We start from the raw sequence: 20,398 nt of genomic DNA on the forward strand, positions 1-20,398 counted from the left end.
TGGCGTATATACATCACTCCAAAAGTAAGTGATCGTCTGATTCAGTTTCCAGATGAATGAAGAGATGTGAGACAAAGACAAATATGAAAGGAGACCAGAATTACCAAAAGTAATAAACTTTTAGCTGTTTTGGACTCGATAAAAAACTGAAATTTGATTAAATTACAGGGAAGTAGCCAACGAAAGACCAACGGAGTGAATAAAAAATAAAAAAATAAAAAAAATCCCACCAACGAAAATAGGATGGACTTGGAAATTGGCGGCTCGTAAACCTCATCACACTTATAAACCCAAGAGTCTAAAATAACTTCTGTCATTTTGAGTTACGGTTTGACTATTGAAGATGACTTGATGCAATAACGCCGGCCGACGCTCTTTGCGACTTAAATATACTCTCGTCCTTGCTGGAATTAACCGCAGTCCAGCCATCCATTTAACTCTTAACTATGTCATTGTTTGCGAACAGGAAACGGACCAAAGCGCAAAATGATTTCTGTCAGTGAGAGAAGGATATATATCTATTAAGCAGCGAGAGAAAAGTGAGAGTGGTGCAAAGGAATATATATGTAGGTCAATATTGCTGATTGATTTTACGGCTCTGGGGAAATAATGGTGTAACGGGGGTCTCCCGAAGAGACTAGGATAAAAGGCATGTTCATCAGAGAAATACCGCGTCGGGTCAAAATGCAAAAATTCTGAAACTGATAAAATATGTTAGATATGAATGCATTTGCTCATTCAGTGACTGCATGCCTATGGACATTATGATATAATGTGTGTGTGCATGTTTGTGTGTGTAATAATGGCTGACATCGATATTCATATTAATTAGCGAGGGAACCGAATGTAACCGACGAGTTGAATCGTATCTCTCCTTCTGCCATTGAGATGAGAACGCGGGAATGATTGAACCGGAAAAAAATTACGGCAAACATGGCAAAATCTAAACCAGCGTAAACTCAGGGAAAAACAAAAAGTTATTATAAATTATTAAGGTTATAGGCCAACTGGTGTTACCTTCGATCCTCCCTCCCTCCCTCCCATCCTCCCTCCCTCCCTCCCTCCCATCCTCCCTCCCTCCTCCCTCCCATCTTCTCTTTCTCTCTCTGTGAATGCTCTACAACAGAGTTCGAGATAAAAAGACACCTCTTCTGAGCCCACAGCATCCAATTGGCTCACCTTCTGAAAGGCCTCATCAAGTATATCGTTCCCATAAAAGGAGTTAAAAATAGACCACACAGGTGTAATATTGGTAATCAAATACTCCGGACAGATAATAAAGTATGGATCTCTTTTGAGTGATGAAAACAAGTTGCAAAATTTTTTAATAACTGCAAATAGTGAGCACCGACACAACGACACATCTGATGTTAAAATTTGACAATTTTCAATGTTCCATGTCAGATACATCTCAGGGTTTAGAAATAAAAGTTAAGAAGACAAAATTTGGCTACAGGAACGAAACAAAAACAAAGTAAAAACAAAGTAAGGCAATGGGATTGTATAATCTCTCGATTGTGTGAGTTTTACAGCGACGTCAAAAAGACAAAAATTGTAAATTTTCACGTGTAGACACGATGTGAAAGAAATGTCGAAGAGGATGCCGGGAGCACCTTGAGGTACAGCACAGTGTTCAAGATCCATCACTGAGCAAGGTCATTGGTTAAGATATAAAAATATTGCACTTACGAGACGTGTGAGGGAGTGCTGTGAATTTAGACTGGTGAGGCTCCTGGTAATGACGTATCAAAGACAATCTTTTTTTTGAATTCATTAATTTCACTTGCGTCGGTGTGTAGTGCCTTCAAGCGATATATAGTCTCTTGTACCATAATCCCACAAACTCACTGGTTTGGGTACTAAAGAGCACTGCGTGCTGCTTCAAATGGGTGAAGAAATTCTGGTGAATTGGTGGGGATGAACATCCAAAAGAAGACCACCGATGTGAAAAAAACCAAGAGGATGTGCTGGGATAGAAAGCTCGAATGTTGCCTCATTATGAATGGTAAGATCTAGCAGGAGGAGAAGACTGGGGAAAGGGGGGGGGGGGGGGAATGGTGTCCAGGATCTGGGATATAGAGGGTGCAGGGCTACAATATGTCAACCAATTCCCAAACATGCTATAGAATGATGGTCAAATTGCAAAACCTATTTTACTGCAAAACTTTTATTTGATAACAGAAAGGGAAACAAAATAATATCCCTCACTGACAGAGATTTATGTAGTGGTCACACTGTGTATAGGTTTCTGCTTCATCAATTTCATTTCTCATGCAATGACGAAGATACTACATGAAAATTGTGCAATAGAAGCTGCAATACCTCTTTGCATGAATTCTTTGTGTGACAACTTTGCCCATCTTGCAAAGATTTCCTGAAGATAAATACTAAAGGATTTTCAAAGATATCAGTTTGAAAGATATTGTTCAATGTATTTTTATCAGTATTGAATGGAAATTGGCTTCCCTAATTTTTGCACGCTTATTTCGTTGTTGTGTTTCGATGCCTCATTCGCATACTTTTATTTACAATTAAGTTACCATACTGTTTCAGTGAGTAGCTAATTGTGACACAGGCACTACCGACCCTCGGCAAATAATACCAGTAAGTGTTTTAATCAGACTTGTAATCAATATTTAATTGCAGGTTCTGGTCTTTCGACATCATCATCATGAAAACGTAAACACCAGTGTATTCATTATTAACTGCATAGCAGCCTGCTGACGTATGTTATGCTAGAAAGAAAGAAGGGAAAAAAACCTTGCTTTTCTCACAGATTAATATCCTTTTCGGGCATCAACATTTATGAACCGATGCATGGATCCCACACAAATATATATAACATAAACACACTACATAATTTACATATCTGTATATAAACACGTGCAAATGTATATTGCCCTGCACTAGCTAAAGGCAACACACAACCAGGGCTACAGTCATTTCACCAAGCGCTTTAATCATAAGAGGATGTCACAGTGTTTGATTCACAGGATTATAATCAATACAGGATCAATCAATAAAATCAATATGCACTAAAGAAACAAAACAGTGAATGCACGTCTACCAAGATGAGCCGGGGCAAAATGCACCTCATTCGAAAACAGGCTGTTAGGAAAATATTGAAAAAATTTCATTATTCAAGTGATCCAATATTATAAATGCAATGTGAGCAAGTGCTTGTGTCCGATGGCTCTTGGCTTTATTCTCTTTCTTTGTCAAACTGATTACTGTCCAAGTGGGACAAAGCCAGAGGGCTGAATATGTCGATGTCTGAAAAGGAACGCAAAGCAGTCCTTGCTTGCGGGAAACAAATTCATTATGTAATACAAAGTACACAGAGCAGAATAGCAACATGTGAATGAGGGCCAAAGTGTGAGTACATAGAACAACACAGATCTGATGACTATGGTTGGAAATCGATTCTTTCAAACCGTAAATTCTTCCCAAATACTGCACAGGCAAGAATGTTTGAATCCCGACGGGGCGGACCTATCATTTTATCTCCAGTCAAAGCAGCAGCAGGATCTCGCAAACAGAAATTCAAAATAAAATCCACGAACGCAGTAGTGCTGAGCATTGACATTTTCTCTCTTAATTTGTTCTGATATAGAAAGTGGTCATATACTGTATGCCGTATTGAAACAGTTGAAACTTTTTATTTGGGAATGTGATCTGTTACATTTTAGAGAATATAAAATATTTTCTTATTGAAGCAGACAAACTCGGGGAATAACTGGTATTCGCATGGCAAAATGCTATGCAAAATGGACAACTTGCTATACAAGTGCAAAAACGTATTTACAAAGAAACCATCAGTATTTTGTAAGATGCAAACTTCGGGGCCTTCAAAACTGTCTACAGGAAGCACCAACACTGAGCTATCCCTTTATGTGTAAGGTTTAGCACTGTAAGTTTAAGTTTCAATTCAAATGTTTACTTGGGTCATTTGTATTAATGTAATCTTGTCTTTTAATATCAAAACAAAATATCACAGAACTCTTCTTCAAAAATTAAGTAATAACTGACATGCATGGGGGGTAGGAACCGGGGGGCACTGGGAACACATGCCCCCCCCCAATTTCTTCCAAAATAGCAAATGTGCCCTACTGGCAAATGAAATGTGCCCCTTTGATGAAGAACTGTCTTTTGGATATCTTAATTATTTATGTGCACCATAATAGTATTGATAGCATACTAACACATCATATATATTTTAGTGATATGGTCGGTGTGTATCGGTTTATAGCATAACGAGTGGTGGTTGTGGAATTAGAAAGTGCCCCTCTGATGTTGTGCCCCCCCCCACACTTTTTGGAAGCTTCCTACCCACCTGATGACATGGAAAGACATCCAAATTTGGGGAGTAAAAAAAAAGTCACATTTCAAGAAACTTGAAAAACAAGCAACCATGAAAACAAGAAAACCATGTTAGAGTGTACAGTACTGCTTTAAACCTTCCTCCCATTCTGCTAATTTATGTTATGGTTATGCTCAGGAGAAGCAAGATTATTTTAATTAAGGATATGAATCTGAGGATGTACTGGGGAAGGATTTATAACACTCCAGAGAGAGAGAGACATACTTTTTACAAGCTTATTACCAAATTAAACATATCTTTCGATCGCTACATCAAAAAAATTAATACAAACAATTCACTATCTAGAATTTATGTTTCTTGATCATGTTTCTTTTTTGCCTTTATAAGAGGGATATGGGGTGTTGGGGGAGGGATGAGATGGGGAGAGGGATGAGGGGAATAACTTGATTCATTATACAATAAGTATTGTCTAACTGAGACAGGAAGCTTTTCAATTAAGGTTATAAAACTTATAATTTCAATAATGTCAATATCTTCCTGTACATGTAAGATTATGATGAGATACTTAAGTCAAAAAGAAATTCAGAATGAAAGAAAGAAATTCAGTCTGATAGAAATTCAGTCAGAAACTCAGTCAGAAATTCACTATTCAGTCAGAAAGAAATTCAGTATTCAGTCAGAAAGAAATTCAGAAAAAAATTTAGAAAGAAACAAAATCAGAAAGAAATTCAGAACGACAGAAAGAAATTCAGAATTCAGTCAGAAAGAAATTCAGTAAAAAGTTCAGAAAGAAAGAAATTCAGAAAGAAAGTCAGAAAGAAAGAAATTCAGAACGACAGAAAGAAATTCAGAATTCAGTCAGAAATTCAGTCAGAAGAGAGAGAAAGAAAGAATTGAATTTCCAATCTCGCTTTAACATCACAGTAATATATAAGTTGCTTCCATTATGGCGATTCGTAGGCATCGTGTCTTCCCACTCTTAGTTAATTAAATTCTTTGTGTGCCATGACATTACATTTACATCGACGGCAAGTTTGACCATGTAATTTAGTCGGCTATTAATAAAGTCCAGCCTATTTATAGACAAATGTCAAGAGAGCTGAAAGAGGTAGAGAGGAACTTCGGATTTGGAGGACGTTCCGTCTGTTTTCCAGTGAAAGCACTTTTAACAGCCACTGTAGTTGCCGCGACTTTTGGTATGGCTTAATAATATATCGCGACGACGTTTCCTTTCTGTCGAGTGCTAGTGCCTTTGTGTTATAACCGACCTGAATCTAATCCGAGCTGTACTCTTGATGACAAAATAACTGAATACAGCAACAGAGCTAGGATTGATTAATGCTGAAAGTAACTTTCCAAACTCTTGACACTTTATTCCCTGTAAATATTCAAAGGCAATCAGACAAAATGTGGTACTAAATTGACACATGGGATTATCCAAACGTTTATCATCCGAATCATCCTGGATTTGTTTGGATCTGATATATCCAGCCAGGATTCTATACATGTTTGTGTAGAGTTACAACAAAATATGTTATCACAAATGCAGATAAGGAAACATGAAGCAAGATTGAGCAATTCTGTCATGAAACACACTGCAATGTCCATTACAACAGCGGCCTACACTACATATGGGAATAAGAAACTTGATTTTCCCAATTTCATTTATTTATCTGTTTTACATCCTGACTTGTTTCGATAATTCACAACATAAGTGTACAGTCATCACTGACACATTAATCATGTTGGACAACTAACTTTGATGTTCAGGAAAACCTTAGAGCAGCTTTTTCCGTTGGTCACTTATTTCCAGAGATTTTGTCGAGGCAAATATCAACGCTAGTCTCAAATTAAGACGATCTCATAGCTGTTGGTGAATTATTGATTGTTTCATTAATCTGATTCATCCAATTTGTCACGTTAGTAGATTGCAGAATGACTTTAGGCATAATTTCAGTCTTTATATGTTTTAGTGAAAGTTAAAAAGAAACATTTGAGCGCTAGCAATATTCCTGCAAGCTGTTCTGCTTTGCAAGATATTCATCCATTCAAATACTTGCTAAATATCAGTGAAGTATTAACTCAGTGATGGATGACAGCTCTTCATGAAAGAGCAAACTGAATATGAAAACCTTTGTGGAAAAGTATTGTAAAGGTTGTTGGCTTCTTGTTGAGGATTCTAAAACTGTGAGCGACCAATGCAACAAGTGTTTGCATCCTTGCAGCACTATTATAACAAGCTCAAGCCAAGATGGGTCTTACCTGACAGGAGCATCGGGTCGGTGTCTACACCCTTCTTGATGGCATCTGATTCGCCGGTGAGAGAGCTCTCGTCCAGCTTCAGATCGTTGCTCTGTATGATAATCCCATCCGCTGGAAGAAGATCACCTGGGAATGAATAGAATGAGTTCGCTGAGATAATTTTCAAACCTGATATCTGCATATATCTATACCCACATACCAGGGTTCGGTTTCTTCCAGAAGAAACCTATTTCTTCCGGGGATGTGGAAGAAACTGGAAGAACCTGTTTCTACCTAGACTACCTAGATGACACTACAGTGCTTCTTGTCCATTTATTACATAGTTAGAAATCATTGCAGGTTGTTATGAAACTTTATCAACAGTTTTTCCCCCAAAAATGAGTTTCTTCCATTTTGTCCGAAAGAAACTGGAAACCTATTTCTTCCGAGTGGAAAAAACATGTTTTTTCCACCCCGGAAGAAACCTGCGAACCCTGCCACATACTGTTTCATGCATATATATAAATATATATAGGTTTGTGAGAAGAGGGTACACCATGAAGATATATGTACAGTAGTTGCATCAATTGAAGAAGGGAGGGAAGGTGCCACCCAGATTTGTAGTGAGCCCATAGTACCACTCGTACTCATACTCTTACTAGTATTCTTACACGTACTCCAATTCATACTCTTATTAGTACTCTAACTTGTACTCCCACTCATACTCATACTCTTGCTAGTACTCTTACTCGTACTCTCACTCGTACTCCCACTCATACTCTTACTAGTACCCTTACTCGTACTCCCACTCATACTCGTACTCCCACCCATACTCTTACTAGTACTCTTACTCGTACTCACACTCTTACTAGTACTCACTGGTACTCCCACTTGTACTCTTACTAGTACTCTTACTCGTAATCCCACTCAACTCTTACTAGTACCCTTACTCATACTCCCACTCATACTCTTACTAGTACTTTTACTCGTATTCCCACTCATACTCTAAACTAGTACCCTTACTCGTACTCATACTCTTACTCGTGCTCCCACCCAAACTTTTACTAGTACTCTTACTCGTACTCACACTCTTACTAGTACTCACTGGTACTCCCAATTGTACTCTTACTAGTACTCTTACTCACACTGGTACTCCCACTCAACTCTTACTAGTACCCTTACTCGTACTCCCACTCATACTCTTACTAGTACTTTTACTTGTATTCCCACTCATACTCTAAACTAGTACTCTTACTCGTACTCCCACTCATACTAATACTCTCACTAGTACCCTCCCTCGTACTTCTCATACTCCCACTCACACTCTTACTCATACCTCCCATACTCCACTCTTACTTGGGATGAAGGTATGTTTGAAATTCCCAAACATTTCCTATAAAACCTTCTTATACACAATATCCTCTGGTCAAGGAGAGAGAACATATTATTAAGACTTTTCAATTCCTTTCTGCATATCCTTCAGAAATCCTAAAGCTTTAGGCATAAATGCGGGGAGGAATATTAAAAGAGAGACTTCCAGTATCCCGAGTCTACAGTTACCCCTACAGGATCCAAGACCAAGGCCCTCCATCGATCCAAATTTTCCTATTTTTAAGAACACGTACGTAAGCAACCTGTAGTTCTACTGTATGTCAAGACCCTGATACCCTTCATTATATAGTCACGACACAATGTTAATCATTTTGAAAATTTATTCACTTTCACACGTATTAAAATAATCATCATTGTTTTGTCAAAGACTCCGATCTCCTTCCCAGAATTCCCTGCCATCAAACATTTCTTCTTAAGATGTTGACTGGAAAATAAATTTAAGGTGTATATATTACAGAGATGGATATGACATTTATTACTGTATTTGAAAGATTTGATTAAGAGCGAGAAAACCAAACCATAGAGAGAGATTTGATTAAGGTACCCTTAATTGCCGAGGGAAGATCTAACGCCATATCATATATCACGCCACAAGGGCGAACCACAGACATGTTGATCAGCACCAAACATTCTTCATATCATATCGATTACACTGCCGGTACATCTATTTGCTCATTTCTTCTAACTTTACACTGTGTAAGAAAAACATGTGGCTTGCTTTATGAGTTGATATTTCCAAATAAATTTACAGTTTTCTTGAAACATCAACTTCCATTTTGGAGCTCTGGATATTTGAAGAGGATGTACTGCATTAAATGTAAAATGGCTGCTTATAAATATATGACTAAGCTGTGCTGCAAGGAAAGAGGGCATATCAAACGTATGGATGGTTTGGTTTGAACGACGACAACGCACCATGTTGTAATCAGAGTGTGAAAAAAAAATATATTATGGGTAATATCTGATAAGGTTATTGCTGTACTAAAGACCCTAACTAAGCTCATGTTATTTCCATGTATACTTCCACAGTGATAGATTGAGGATTTAAAGGAATATTCTATAATGTGTCCAAAATTGTAACACTTATCTTTTAAGAGAAGAAATATTCTGCACTGTTAGTTAGAAATCCAAATCTCAAAGTCTTGTTCTTAACTCGAGATATGGTTCAGGGAATGGAACCTAGATTGGCAGGCTAAACACTTGATTCTTTCAAGGAGTGCATCAAAGTAGGTATTGGTCTGTGATGTCATCATGGAAAATGGTCTTCAAAAGCTTTATTATAATATTATTGTCTTCTTGTTGATTTGTCCTAAAAATGTGATCATCGTTGGAATGTTCGCTAAACTGTCAATGTTCTCTGCACATAGTTAGAATTTGATCAATCTGCTACTTCTTGAGTAGAAGTACTTCTTGGGTAGAAGTACTTCTTGAGAAGAAGTATTATGTTACGCTGTGAATAAAGCAAACTAAATAAACTAAAGACCAAAATAGACATTTTCAGCTAAGTTGTCGGGATGGCATCTGTTACTGTTGCCAAATGCACTCAGAAAAACATCATCTAATACGGGAAAAAAGTCTTATCTTTGCCATACTTATCTGGTAGTACATATGAGGGTCAGAACTTGCAACATAAGTATTTTTAGAAACTTTTTATAACAAGACTAGATTTTGCTTAAACTAGAGATGATATTTAACAAGTGGAAAGCATCTGTCCAAATACAGAGATTATTCCAAAAAGTACAGGTCCAACCCACTCGCCAGTCAAAACGTTTGTAACTAATGCAGCGACCACAGTAATGAACACCCAGCGGTAAGAGATTATTCAGCGAGAGGAACGCAATTAGCCTACTTTAGCTGGTACCAGACACCACTGCCGCGACAAAACATGCCTTGCTCTTATGCAATTAGAGAATGATCTTTAATACTCGATAGGCTCTCAAAAGCATTTATTCTTTCACATCTACCCGTAGAAAAAGGGAGGGATAAGCTATTCTATCGTTGACAGTGGTAACTGCTGAACAGCATTCAAGTGAAGGGATGTGTGTGGGGGACCTGGGGGAGAGGTGCTTTAACAAGAGGAGGGTCCCCACAATGCTATAAAACTGCACATATACTGTACAACAAACATTGTCAAACTATAAAGCAGCAGTGTAAGTTTTGAAATACTGTAGTTATTTATGATAGCCAGTACAGTTTGGATGTCCATAAAGTCAAATCTAAACAGCTGGTCACCCTCCATAGAAGTCTTTCACTTCCTGGAAGGACTTGTTGTGAGTTTGTACTCATGCTCCTACTGCATTATAGTTATCTCACATTAGTGGGTAATTTGTACTCATCATACTGGGAGAGTATTTTGTATTTTGAAGATGATGTATTCATACTTGCAAACTTAGTCTTGTACTTGTACTCATACCACAGGGTATTGGGTACTCATACTGGGGGGTGGGGTGTGTTTTAATAATCTAGTATAGGGAAAGATAAGGCACTCACGTGTGTACTTACAATCTTGTACTTGTACCCATACCATAGGGAACTGTAGACTACATACTCATGCTTTTGTACTCATACTGGGGGAGGGGGAGGTAGATAATCTAGTATAGTGGAAGATTAGGTACTCATGTGTGCATGCAAAGACTTGTACTTTTACTCATTCCACAGGGAATTGGGTACTCATACTGAGGGGGGGGGGGGGTTAGTAATCTAGTATAGTGGAAGATTATCTTGTACTTGTACCCATACCACAGGGGACTGTAGACTTCATACTCACGCTGTTGTACTCATACTTTATGTCTGCTACCTATCATAAACCTTCAAATTATTATTAATGCAATGACCATCTATACTATAATATATATAATATTAATACTATATCAATGTCACATTATCCTTTCTTTTCGATCTTGTTTACTTTCAATCTTGACAGCTTTGAGATAACTTTGAGATAACTTTTAGATATATAGTCTTCATATATCAGAGGTTGGTTTATGTTTTGTTTTTTTGAGGGGGGTTACACACCTCTAATTTCTTTACTTAAAATGTTAAATATATACAAACACCTGACTCTGAAAACATGGGCTCAGAGTGTTCGTGTCGAGAGATCGTAACACTCTTTTACACTGTTAAATTCTTGTCGTTTCTTTCATAATGCAAGAGAATTCATCAGGGACAAATAATTTGGTTCGTTTATCACTGCTCTGTGAAACTCGGATCATTTTTGTGCAGGTGCCATTGACGCAATGGATATTCAAAAATTTATATTTCTTATTGCATTTCTGCACTGTAACTCGTTTAGCTTTTGAATCAGATTCCTTCTGTCTGTCTAAATGAAAGAGGGAAACAGTGAATAGAATATTTCTGAAAAAAGATGAGCCTGAATGCAGTCGACAGTTCTGTGTGTAGAAACCCATCTAAATGCAAATCTCTGACTATTTGTTTTGCTAAACACTCCCACATATAAACTCCCAGATATGAAGGGCATAAATTCACTGTAAAAATAGATCCAAAAAAAAGAAAGAAGGAAATGATTTTTTTGAGAAGTCTTATAGATATAAAGAGGCAAAACTACCCTACCTTGTATTGTGGGTATCCATGTTGTAATATTGTATGGTAATTTTAATGTAATCAGCACCATACGAAATGCTGGAACTATTGTGAATAAAGTGAGTCGAAATATTACGACAATTCCTCAGTTTAGAAATTAACATATAAATAATATAACGTTCTTGTAATTTGGTCTAAAATTGTAGGACTTCAAATAGTTCAGGAGTGGCATAGAAGGATGGAACTCAAACGATAACATTTAAGGTGGCAAACATCACCTTCTTGGCTTTGAATTGGTTCAAAAACCTTTACTGCAATAAAGTTATTGTCTGCTACAAAGTTTTTCACACTCAGGTGAAAAAATGGGTTTAAATATCTGTATTTTGTAATTTAAGCAAGAATTAGGCTGAATTAACAAATGTCCATAATGGCTAACCCTTTGCTGAGATTAATTTATGGAGCAGATTATAGAAAATCAATTTTGTTCGAAAATAAATATTTTGAATGTTGCAATGTCCCATATGTAGTATCCTATGACATATTGTGAAGCCCTCAAATGACATGTTTACCATACATTACAAATTTATCAAGTTAAAATGTCATCCTCTTGGTGGCTCTGTAGCTTTGAAGCCTCTTTCAGCTGGGAAAAAATTCACTCGCACTCAAATTTTTCTTTAGTCTTGGATTATGACATCATAATAATAATAAGAATAATAATTATTATTATTATGACATATATATAAAGACTTAACTTCTGCAATAAATTCACCCTTTAATTAGACTTATTAGAATCCATGACAGTGCAAGTTCTTCAACGTGACTAAATTTTATATGAAGCAAGAATATTGGAATTGTAAATTACCAAGTGATTTACAACTTGTTTGTACAATACAAGCAAAATTCACTCGTTGTTGTGAAAAAGTCAAATGCAGATCAGAGATGATACAAAACGATTGACTTTCTTACAAAGTTCTGTATTTTTCTGTCTCTGCAACTTTTCATTTTAATGGGATAAGCCTGTATAATCCTACTCCCATTTCATATCTTAATCCTAATCAGGATCTCTTTTGTTTTAATGCATTCAAAGTGATAATCTCTTGTGGCTTTTATTGGAAATTGACATGACCCATCTACGTGCCACAACGGTTCCAGGGACTCGACATTTGAAGACAAAGTATACGAAATGATAGAAATTCGATGATTAACCCGATACGTATGCGATCTACAATTACAATGATTATGTAAATTAACTCTGAATACACTCATCCTTGCATAAAGAGCTAAAATAAGCCGTACTCTGCTAAAATATGCCGTACACGGTTACCTAATGAAGGACCTGACACAGCTTCGGTTCCATTCCACGCGGTAAAACTTCTCTCCCTACTAGCAGTTGGAAGTTTAAAAAATAAAATAAAGAAAAAAACTCATTCACTTTTTATTATTCAAATGTCACAGTTTCATCTTTTATGTGACGTCTCTCCTCGAAAGAGACCTTTGAGATAAAAAGCCTGGGTATGTTATATCATCTCGGCATGTGGCATCTGATTCCACCTTCCAACGGGGGAGAAAGCCGAACCACTGTCTCAAGATTTCTAATCACGTTTTATTCATCAGCTTCAGCTGTCAGACGACATTCCCGCCCACTACCGACGAGCGTAGAGAGCCACAAGATTTTAAGTGGCTGATGGAGTTCTACGCATGCTGAAGCGAACAGGATTAAAAACACATCAGCAGTGCTCCGTTTAACGGGTACCTTTTTATGCTTAGTCGATTGACAGATGAAAGCAAAAAATTCTTGTAGCCCAAAGAAAGGCCATTTTCATTTTAGATTAATTGATACATTTAAAGATGTCTTCTCCGTTTGCAGGTTGGTCTTTTATAATGATTTTTTTTTAAATTTCATATAGCTTTTTGCATAAAACAACTGTTAATTGGCATTTAGTTACTTATGGCTATATTTGGCAGGTAAACATTAATATTTTGGATACATGAGTTGTTTATGGATGGAAAACGAAAAACACTGATTTTAACAAGGCTGATTCTTTTCCTGTTTGTTTGAAATGTTAACATGTCATTTTAATAATGTACTTACTAAATGTGTTAACATTTAAATGGCAAATGTGGAAATAAAATGTTTAATATCTTGAGTTGGAGCCTAGCAACAGCATAACTATAATCCAATTAAATATACTATCTTTGATTAAAATATGAACAGCAGCCTAACGTGTTATTGAATACTGTTAGAAATGCAGATTAGCGTATCAATGTTATCTTCTCCATACACAGGCCCTAAGAGTGCAGCTTTGAATTCCGAAAGAAATTTGGAGACAAATTTCTTAAGCCTCTTAGAATTTATATCTGTGGTAGATAATGCGAAACATATGGACAAAATAGATATTGAAACACTGTTAGTTCAAAACTCTTTATCTTGCTACAGTATCTTGTCCCTATCTCAATTAGATATCTATGGTTGATTAAATGGAATTTAGTTTGACTGCCTCAACACTGGATTCTTCAAGAGAGTGGATTACAGTAGGAGGTCTGTCTATAGGTGATGTCATAACTGCAAATGTTCTTCCAAAAATTTACTTTTCTATTGTAAAGGGGAGGGTGGATGGGGGAGAGGGGGCCAGAGGAGGGATAGAGAAAGAGGAGATTGAATTTGTTAAAGATCAAAAGTTGATGCTTAGAAATATCAGTTAGAATTGATCCAAGTCCTCTAAGAGAAGGGGTGAACCGGATTGTCCACGATAATTAAACATCTGTTCAAATGTCTGAAAATAACCTTTGGAGAAATTTAAGACTCTGGGACACAAACACTTTTTGAAGCAGAGGTAAACGGATTACGTTTGATTCTGAAATAGGCATATATCTTTAATATACAAATTTTGGAAAAGCCACTTGCTGTGACTACTAGAGGCATCTTTTGCTTAGTTTAAATTTTGAGTCAAAATTCTGAAATCTACCAAAAAAAAAAGTACAAACTGAACCAAAATGCAGAATTATACTCAATTATGTAATTACTTAATTGTCATTATAATTAACAGCCTCCCGCCCTACGTAATATTCACATCCAATTAAATGTCCAAGGAAGAGTACTAAATGACTTGCCAGGTCCCAAGGGTGATGGCCGAAAAGATTTCAGATTAAAAGATGACTTTTGGGCAGAATTTTTGTTTTTGATATATATGCTAGTTCCTATAACTTTTCTCCTTTTCGAGATATTCACTTTTAGAAATATGCTCAATCTCTGAAATGCTCCTTTAAGGCTATACTGATGATGACTCAACACAAACATTTTATTTTTAACTTGATATAAACAACAGCCCATCCTTCCATGGACATTCAATACCACTCTTCCTTGACAAGTTTGTTTGTTAATGCATTGTAAACATGTTATTTGAGGCCATAAAAGTCTCTCTGTTTTCCTATTCGGTTTTGTAATATTGCAGATCTGAGGAACTGTCCTAATGGTCTGTTTGTTAGATTAAGTAATCCAGCCAGATTTATTGATGTGCCATGGTCTGTGCATTTAGCAATAATAATGATAATGATAATACAGTGGATTTATATAGTGCCAAATCAGAAACCAAGAATTAGCTGCTCTAGGCGCTTAACAAAACAAGTCAATCTCAATCAAAAGAACAAATAAGGAGATGAGTCTATTAGAAACTCTTAAAGTGTAGAAAGTTAAGTAGAAAATCTAATATGGTCTGGTAGCTGGTTCCACAGATCAGGAGTAAAGTAGGCCTAACTTATCTTTTTAGACGTGGATTGGGAAGAGAAAGGTAGGCCTTGGCAGAGGAACAGGACAACCGGCAGGAGCATTTGGAGAGAGTAGTTGAGAGATATATATAGACTGTTCCAAAAGATGAGCACGGAAAGTGAGAAAGAGAATTTTAAATTTTAATTCACTTGCTAATAGCAAGCTAGTGAAATTTCCTTTAAGAGTGGATTTGTATGGTAACCTCTCCTCTTCCTTTTCACAATGCGTGCCGGAGAGTTTTGAATTTTCTGAAGTTTCCGTATGGAAGACAGCCAAAGACGTAGTTAGGAGTTGAGGAAGTCAAAGCCTAGAGGTCACAACAGCAGGAATCAGTATTTCGCAGGTTTTACCATCAAGCTATTTCCATAATAGGCCGACGTTCCTCAATTGCCAGTTGGTGGAACGACAATGATACTTAATATGTTTCTCCGTTGTCAGATTTGGTCAAAAATAACATCTACATTTCTGATGTTATTGGATGCAAAAATTAGGTCATCACCGACAGCTAGAGGAGGAAAGAATATGGTTCATCGCTGACAATTTTGAATGAAAGGCGACACACTTTGTTTTATCAAAATTCAGCTACAGCTGATGTATAGTGAGCCATTACTTTACATCACTTATAACAAGCTTCCATGGTATGTAATGCAGAGCTGATGTATATTGTCTTTGTCAAACGATAGATAAAGATAAAGAGTGTCATCAGCATAATGTAATACCATGATGATGTATAACATCACTTAACTCAGCTAAATACGTTGACAAAGAGAACAGGATTAAGAACAGAGTTCTGTGGTACTCCAGTATCCAAGCAAATCATAGTAGAAAGCACAGTACCAATTCTCACTGGCTGCCGACGGTCTGTGAGATAAGAACGCTAAACTAGGTGAGAAACAGAACTGCTAATTCTGTAGCTTTGACTCCAGCGTGTTCAATCAAACTTTATGACTGACACTATCAAAAGCTGAAGACAACTTCCAACAGAACAGGTAGAACGCATCGGTACTACTCCAGCTGAGATGCGATTAAATTATGTTCAGAAATGAGGGCAGTCTCAGTACTGTGTGCAGGCTGATAAGCAGACTGATAAGGCTCAAGAAAGTTCCCATTGCAGAGACGATCCATTATTAACTGTGACAAAACTGCTTTCTCAATAACTTTCATAATGAAAACTCAGGTTAGAAATCGGGCGATAATTCTTCAGACTGTCCTTTTTCGAGCTACTCTTTCTTTTAAAAGTGGAGTCACATGAGCGACCTTATGAATATCAGGAAACATTTGACATTGAGAGATTCACAATCTTTGTGACAATGGGAACTAGCTGTGACACACAAGCCTTGACTAACTATGTCGGCAACAGGTCCATCTTCCAGGATTTTATGGGAGATTTCATTATCATTCTGTGGATGTTGTTAGTCGTCCAAGATTATTGAGAAAGAATTTATTGTAGAGCCAAAACGATGGTGTCGAGTAATTGACTGGAGATAAGTTTCGGCACTGAGCATCAAGTGTAGTACACAGAGATCGGCTATGGATCTTTGTAGAAAAATAATTAGAGAATCTCTCGGAAAGCTCACTTTCAAGCATATGATCAGACAGGACCACTAGTGTACTCCTACTAGAAATATAATCTGCAGTTTGGAAAAGTTCCCTTAGGCTTAGAAGCATTGGTATTCCTTTCGGCAGAGCATTCCTGCCTTGCTAAATTAATTTCATTATGCACGACTTTACAACGATGAACAAATATATCCTCACGTACAGTTCAAACCAGTTAGACTACGTAGTCCAGCCACTTTCATTGATGAACTACTTCAGATGTTTAAAAAGGGTCATTTCTCAACATAAAAAATCAAAATGATATAGCGGATTTTAATGGTCTCCAACATGACCAAGTAAATTTTGTGCCTCGAGTGCATTGAATCGTAAGAATATAAGGAAATTATATTTAGTAACAATTTTTGAAACCTCAAGAACATCTCAACGCCAGTGAATCATTACACACATCCGTCACGTGCGCGGGCTGTGAATACCCTCGATGCAGGAACGTACAGTAATAACTCAATTTTATTCCGATAGGCAACTGGTGTAATATTTACTTGTGCATCCTTGTTGTACTCAATTGCTTACCCAGATAACAACAAAAAAACAATAAATTAAAAAAAAAAGAAAAAAAGGGCAATTTTAACAGACCCTGCGATCTGAATTGCTTAGCACTGATGATGCTGTGCAGACCAGTGACATTAATGTTTGATTGATAACTGTACTTTACAGCCACCTACTGCTACAACAACGAGAAGAAATAAAGAAGGGAAAATTTTTGATGAATTTTGCAACCTTTGCAGTGTTCAACATGAATAAAATGATTGTTTAGTCTCCAAGGATCCACCAGGATGTCTTTTTTTGTAGTTTTCCTTTTTTTGAAGATTTTAGAAGAGACAAAACAGATGGAAAAAAATTGTGATTGATTTATACCATACACAACTGGTGTTAGGATACGAAGCTGTCTGGGCCTGATCGTCAATATACGATTGCTGTAAATCATTTCACGGCGAGCTTTATAAATTTGTTTACATATAAGCACACGCCAAGAACGTCTGCAATGATGCATCGCTTCATTGGGGTAGGAACTTCAGTACAGCTTATTTGCAAGTTTTATAGCGTTTACAGAATGTAATAAATTCATGAATGCAGGCTTCTTTGTGGTTTTATTCATGTCTTGATCTGTTCATGGTAAGATTTGATTTTCCTTTCTAGCAGTATCTAGGCCTAAAGGGCATTTTTTTGTGCAATAATGTTACCAGGATTTCAAAAATTGTGTCCGCGGGACGCAACTTCTTAAAGGTGAAAACTTACGTCACTACAGCCCTCCATGGAAACATGCACTTTAAAATACCTCTACAGGAATGCAAAATACTTTAGTTAAAATGACCCCTGACAAAACATTGCTTGCGCACAATGGAAGCCTATAGTGATAGGTCTGTAATGAGCACGAAAAATAAATTACTGCAAAATTCTGAAGCGGGAAAGGCATCATGTATTGCACACTTCTGTACAGGGTATACAAATGCCTTTATATATAGCATCTATGAAAATGTTATGGGCTATGAACACGCTGCTGTGAATGTCAATGTCGAGTAAAGCAAGTGCCTACTGAGAAAATGCAAGAATAAAAATGCTGCACTTTTTAACTGATTTAATTGAGGCCCTTAATTGATGTAGAAAATATTTCGTATAGATCTCGACGACACAACAACACACCCCTAAAAGGCCTTGTGCTTGCTCAAAACTTTTATTAACCCCTGTCGTAAGTCACCATTAACAGTTTACCCAATGCAAGTTTTATTCAAAGTTGAACAAATTTTCCCTTTTTTCCCCAACCACTATAGAACACATGTCCATAGCAATGAAGACCGCCATTGATAAAACAAGAAACTATATCTCTTGGAATACTAGTGAAAATAGTTACACAAATCCATAAATCACTCTATGTTCTTGTAAAGATTATTGCTGTATCTGAGATATTACCACAGTGCAGGACTTTCCGAGGCAAGACAGCGGGTAAGGGAAGCATAATTATTCAAGGAATGACTGTATCTATTTTAATTTGAACCACAAATTTATGATGAGACGACGACAAGTGAAGGAGTTCTCTTCACCTTACAGAAGCCTACTTGCTATTATGGGAATGTTTCAGACAGATCGCAACAAACATGGGTACGCCGGCCTGTCTATTACGAGCGTTGAATTTGTGACATGGCTATAAATGAGTAATTCCAAGCGGCCTACTTTTATAACAACCTGCTGTACAACTTTGCAGACTGGAGTAGCTCGTGGATAACAATTAGAAATGTATTGAAAGTATTTTCAAAATGCAGCAAAAAGTACAAAGAACTACTTAAAACTTGTGAAAATAATTATGGCATTTTAAGAACTAATGAAAGAAAGGGGGCCCCCCGTAGGGGAGGCTCTAAGGCTTTCTTCAGACACAATTTTGTAGGATGCTCTGTGAACTGTCAGCTAAGAAAGAAAAAAATCAGGGATTTTTTCTAAACTGAGGATTATATATTAGTCTCCCTGAACAACCTAAGAGGCAGGGAACAGGATACATGTTAACCTACATCAAACATACGAGGATTAATGTGATGTGATGTGATAGATAATACAAGGCCTCTTCGATCCACGGACGTATCCGGCTGACATCCTCATTTGAATGATTTTTTATCCCTTTTTGCCTAATTTCTCTGCTCAAGTCAAAAGTTTGAGCTCACAAGCTCATGCAGATGGTATTAAAAATTCAAGTGCAAAATGCTAATTTGCCCAACGAAACAAATAAATAAGAATTCAGCTGTGCGGTATACGGATCAAGAGATGACATTTTTAATCAGCGTTGACAAGTGATGAAATATTACTTTCATTTCACTGTCAAATGGTAATGTCTGATTTTGCGTCACAGTAAACAACTGTGACAGCCAGGTATGTGTGCAGACATCCAAACAACATATTACCATGATGGTTCACTTATTGCACTGCAAATATAGCTCTTGTCATTCACTGACATTCACAGACAGGGAATTCATCTCTCAACATGGTTTTCGCTGAAGTACATAACAATCTCGCGGTTCTCATTGAGAGGGTTGACTCAGACAAAGTCATCCTCATGAGAAAAACTAGGTTCCATCATGAAGGGATCCTGTCGTAAATGACCCAAATATAATTGTAACAACAAGAAAGTTAAGATTACAGGTATCATTTAGAGCTCCAAAAGTGAATCATTCAGATACAGACAAAAGCTAGTGCCTCAGAATTAGGGACATCCACGTAGGAAAACCTTGCTTTTGCTATGGGTGTTAGTATATACCGCGCCAGACGAACCATGAGAAATTGAGTGAATATATGACATGGTGGATGTTTTTTAACAAACCTTCTGTTTTCTTGTATTCCTCATGTTATCTGTGTTGTTATTGAATACAAATACACTAAAAGTAGTGTATAAATAATTAACACTGAAATCCATCATTGAAGGAGAGTGACGCAGTTAAAATAAAAGCATGCTGTAAACCAACACAAATCATCCTTTATCCCTCATGGTGTTAAGCTTTATAACAATCTATTCCATCGTTAAGTTTTTTGATTGTTTA

General features: G+C 36.9%; 1 protein-coding gene across 3 annotated transcripts in view; it reads right to left on the reverse strand.

The window, feature by feature from the left end:
- LOC139961226 (plasma membrane calcium-transporting ATPase 1-like) overlaps window positions 1–20,398 on the reverse strand; it is a 145,047-nt gene that overhangs the window by 53,877 nt on the left and 70,772 nt on the right. For all 3 annotated transcript variants that reach the window (XM_071960290.1, XM_071960289.1, XM_071960287.1), the window contains exon 5: window positions 6,584–6,709. In XM_071960290.1, the coding sequence (XP_071816391.1) occupies window positions 6,584–6,709 (126 nt within the window). The remainder of the gene's footprint in view (window positions 1–6,583; window positions 6,710–20,398) is intronic.

The sequence above is a fragment of the Apostichopus japonicus genome, chromosome 20 (genome assembly GCF_037975245.1).
Source record: "Apostichopus japonicus isolate 1M-3 chromosome 20, ASM3797524v1, whole genome shotgun sequence".
NCBI classification, from domain to species: Eukaryota; Metazoa; Echinodermata; class Holothuroidea; order Aspidochirotida; family Stichopodidae; genus Apostichopus; species Apostichopus japonicus.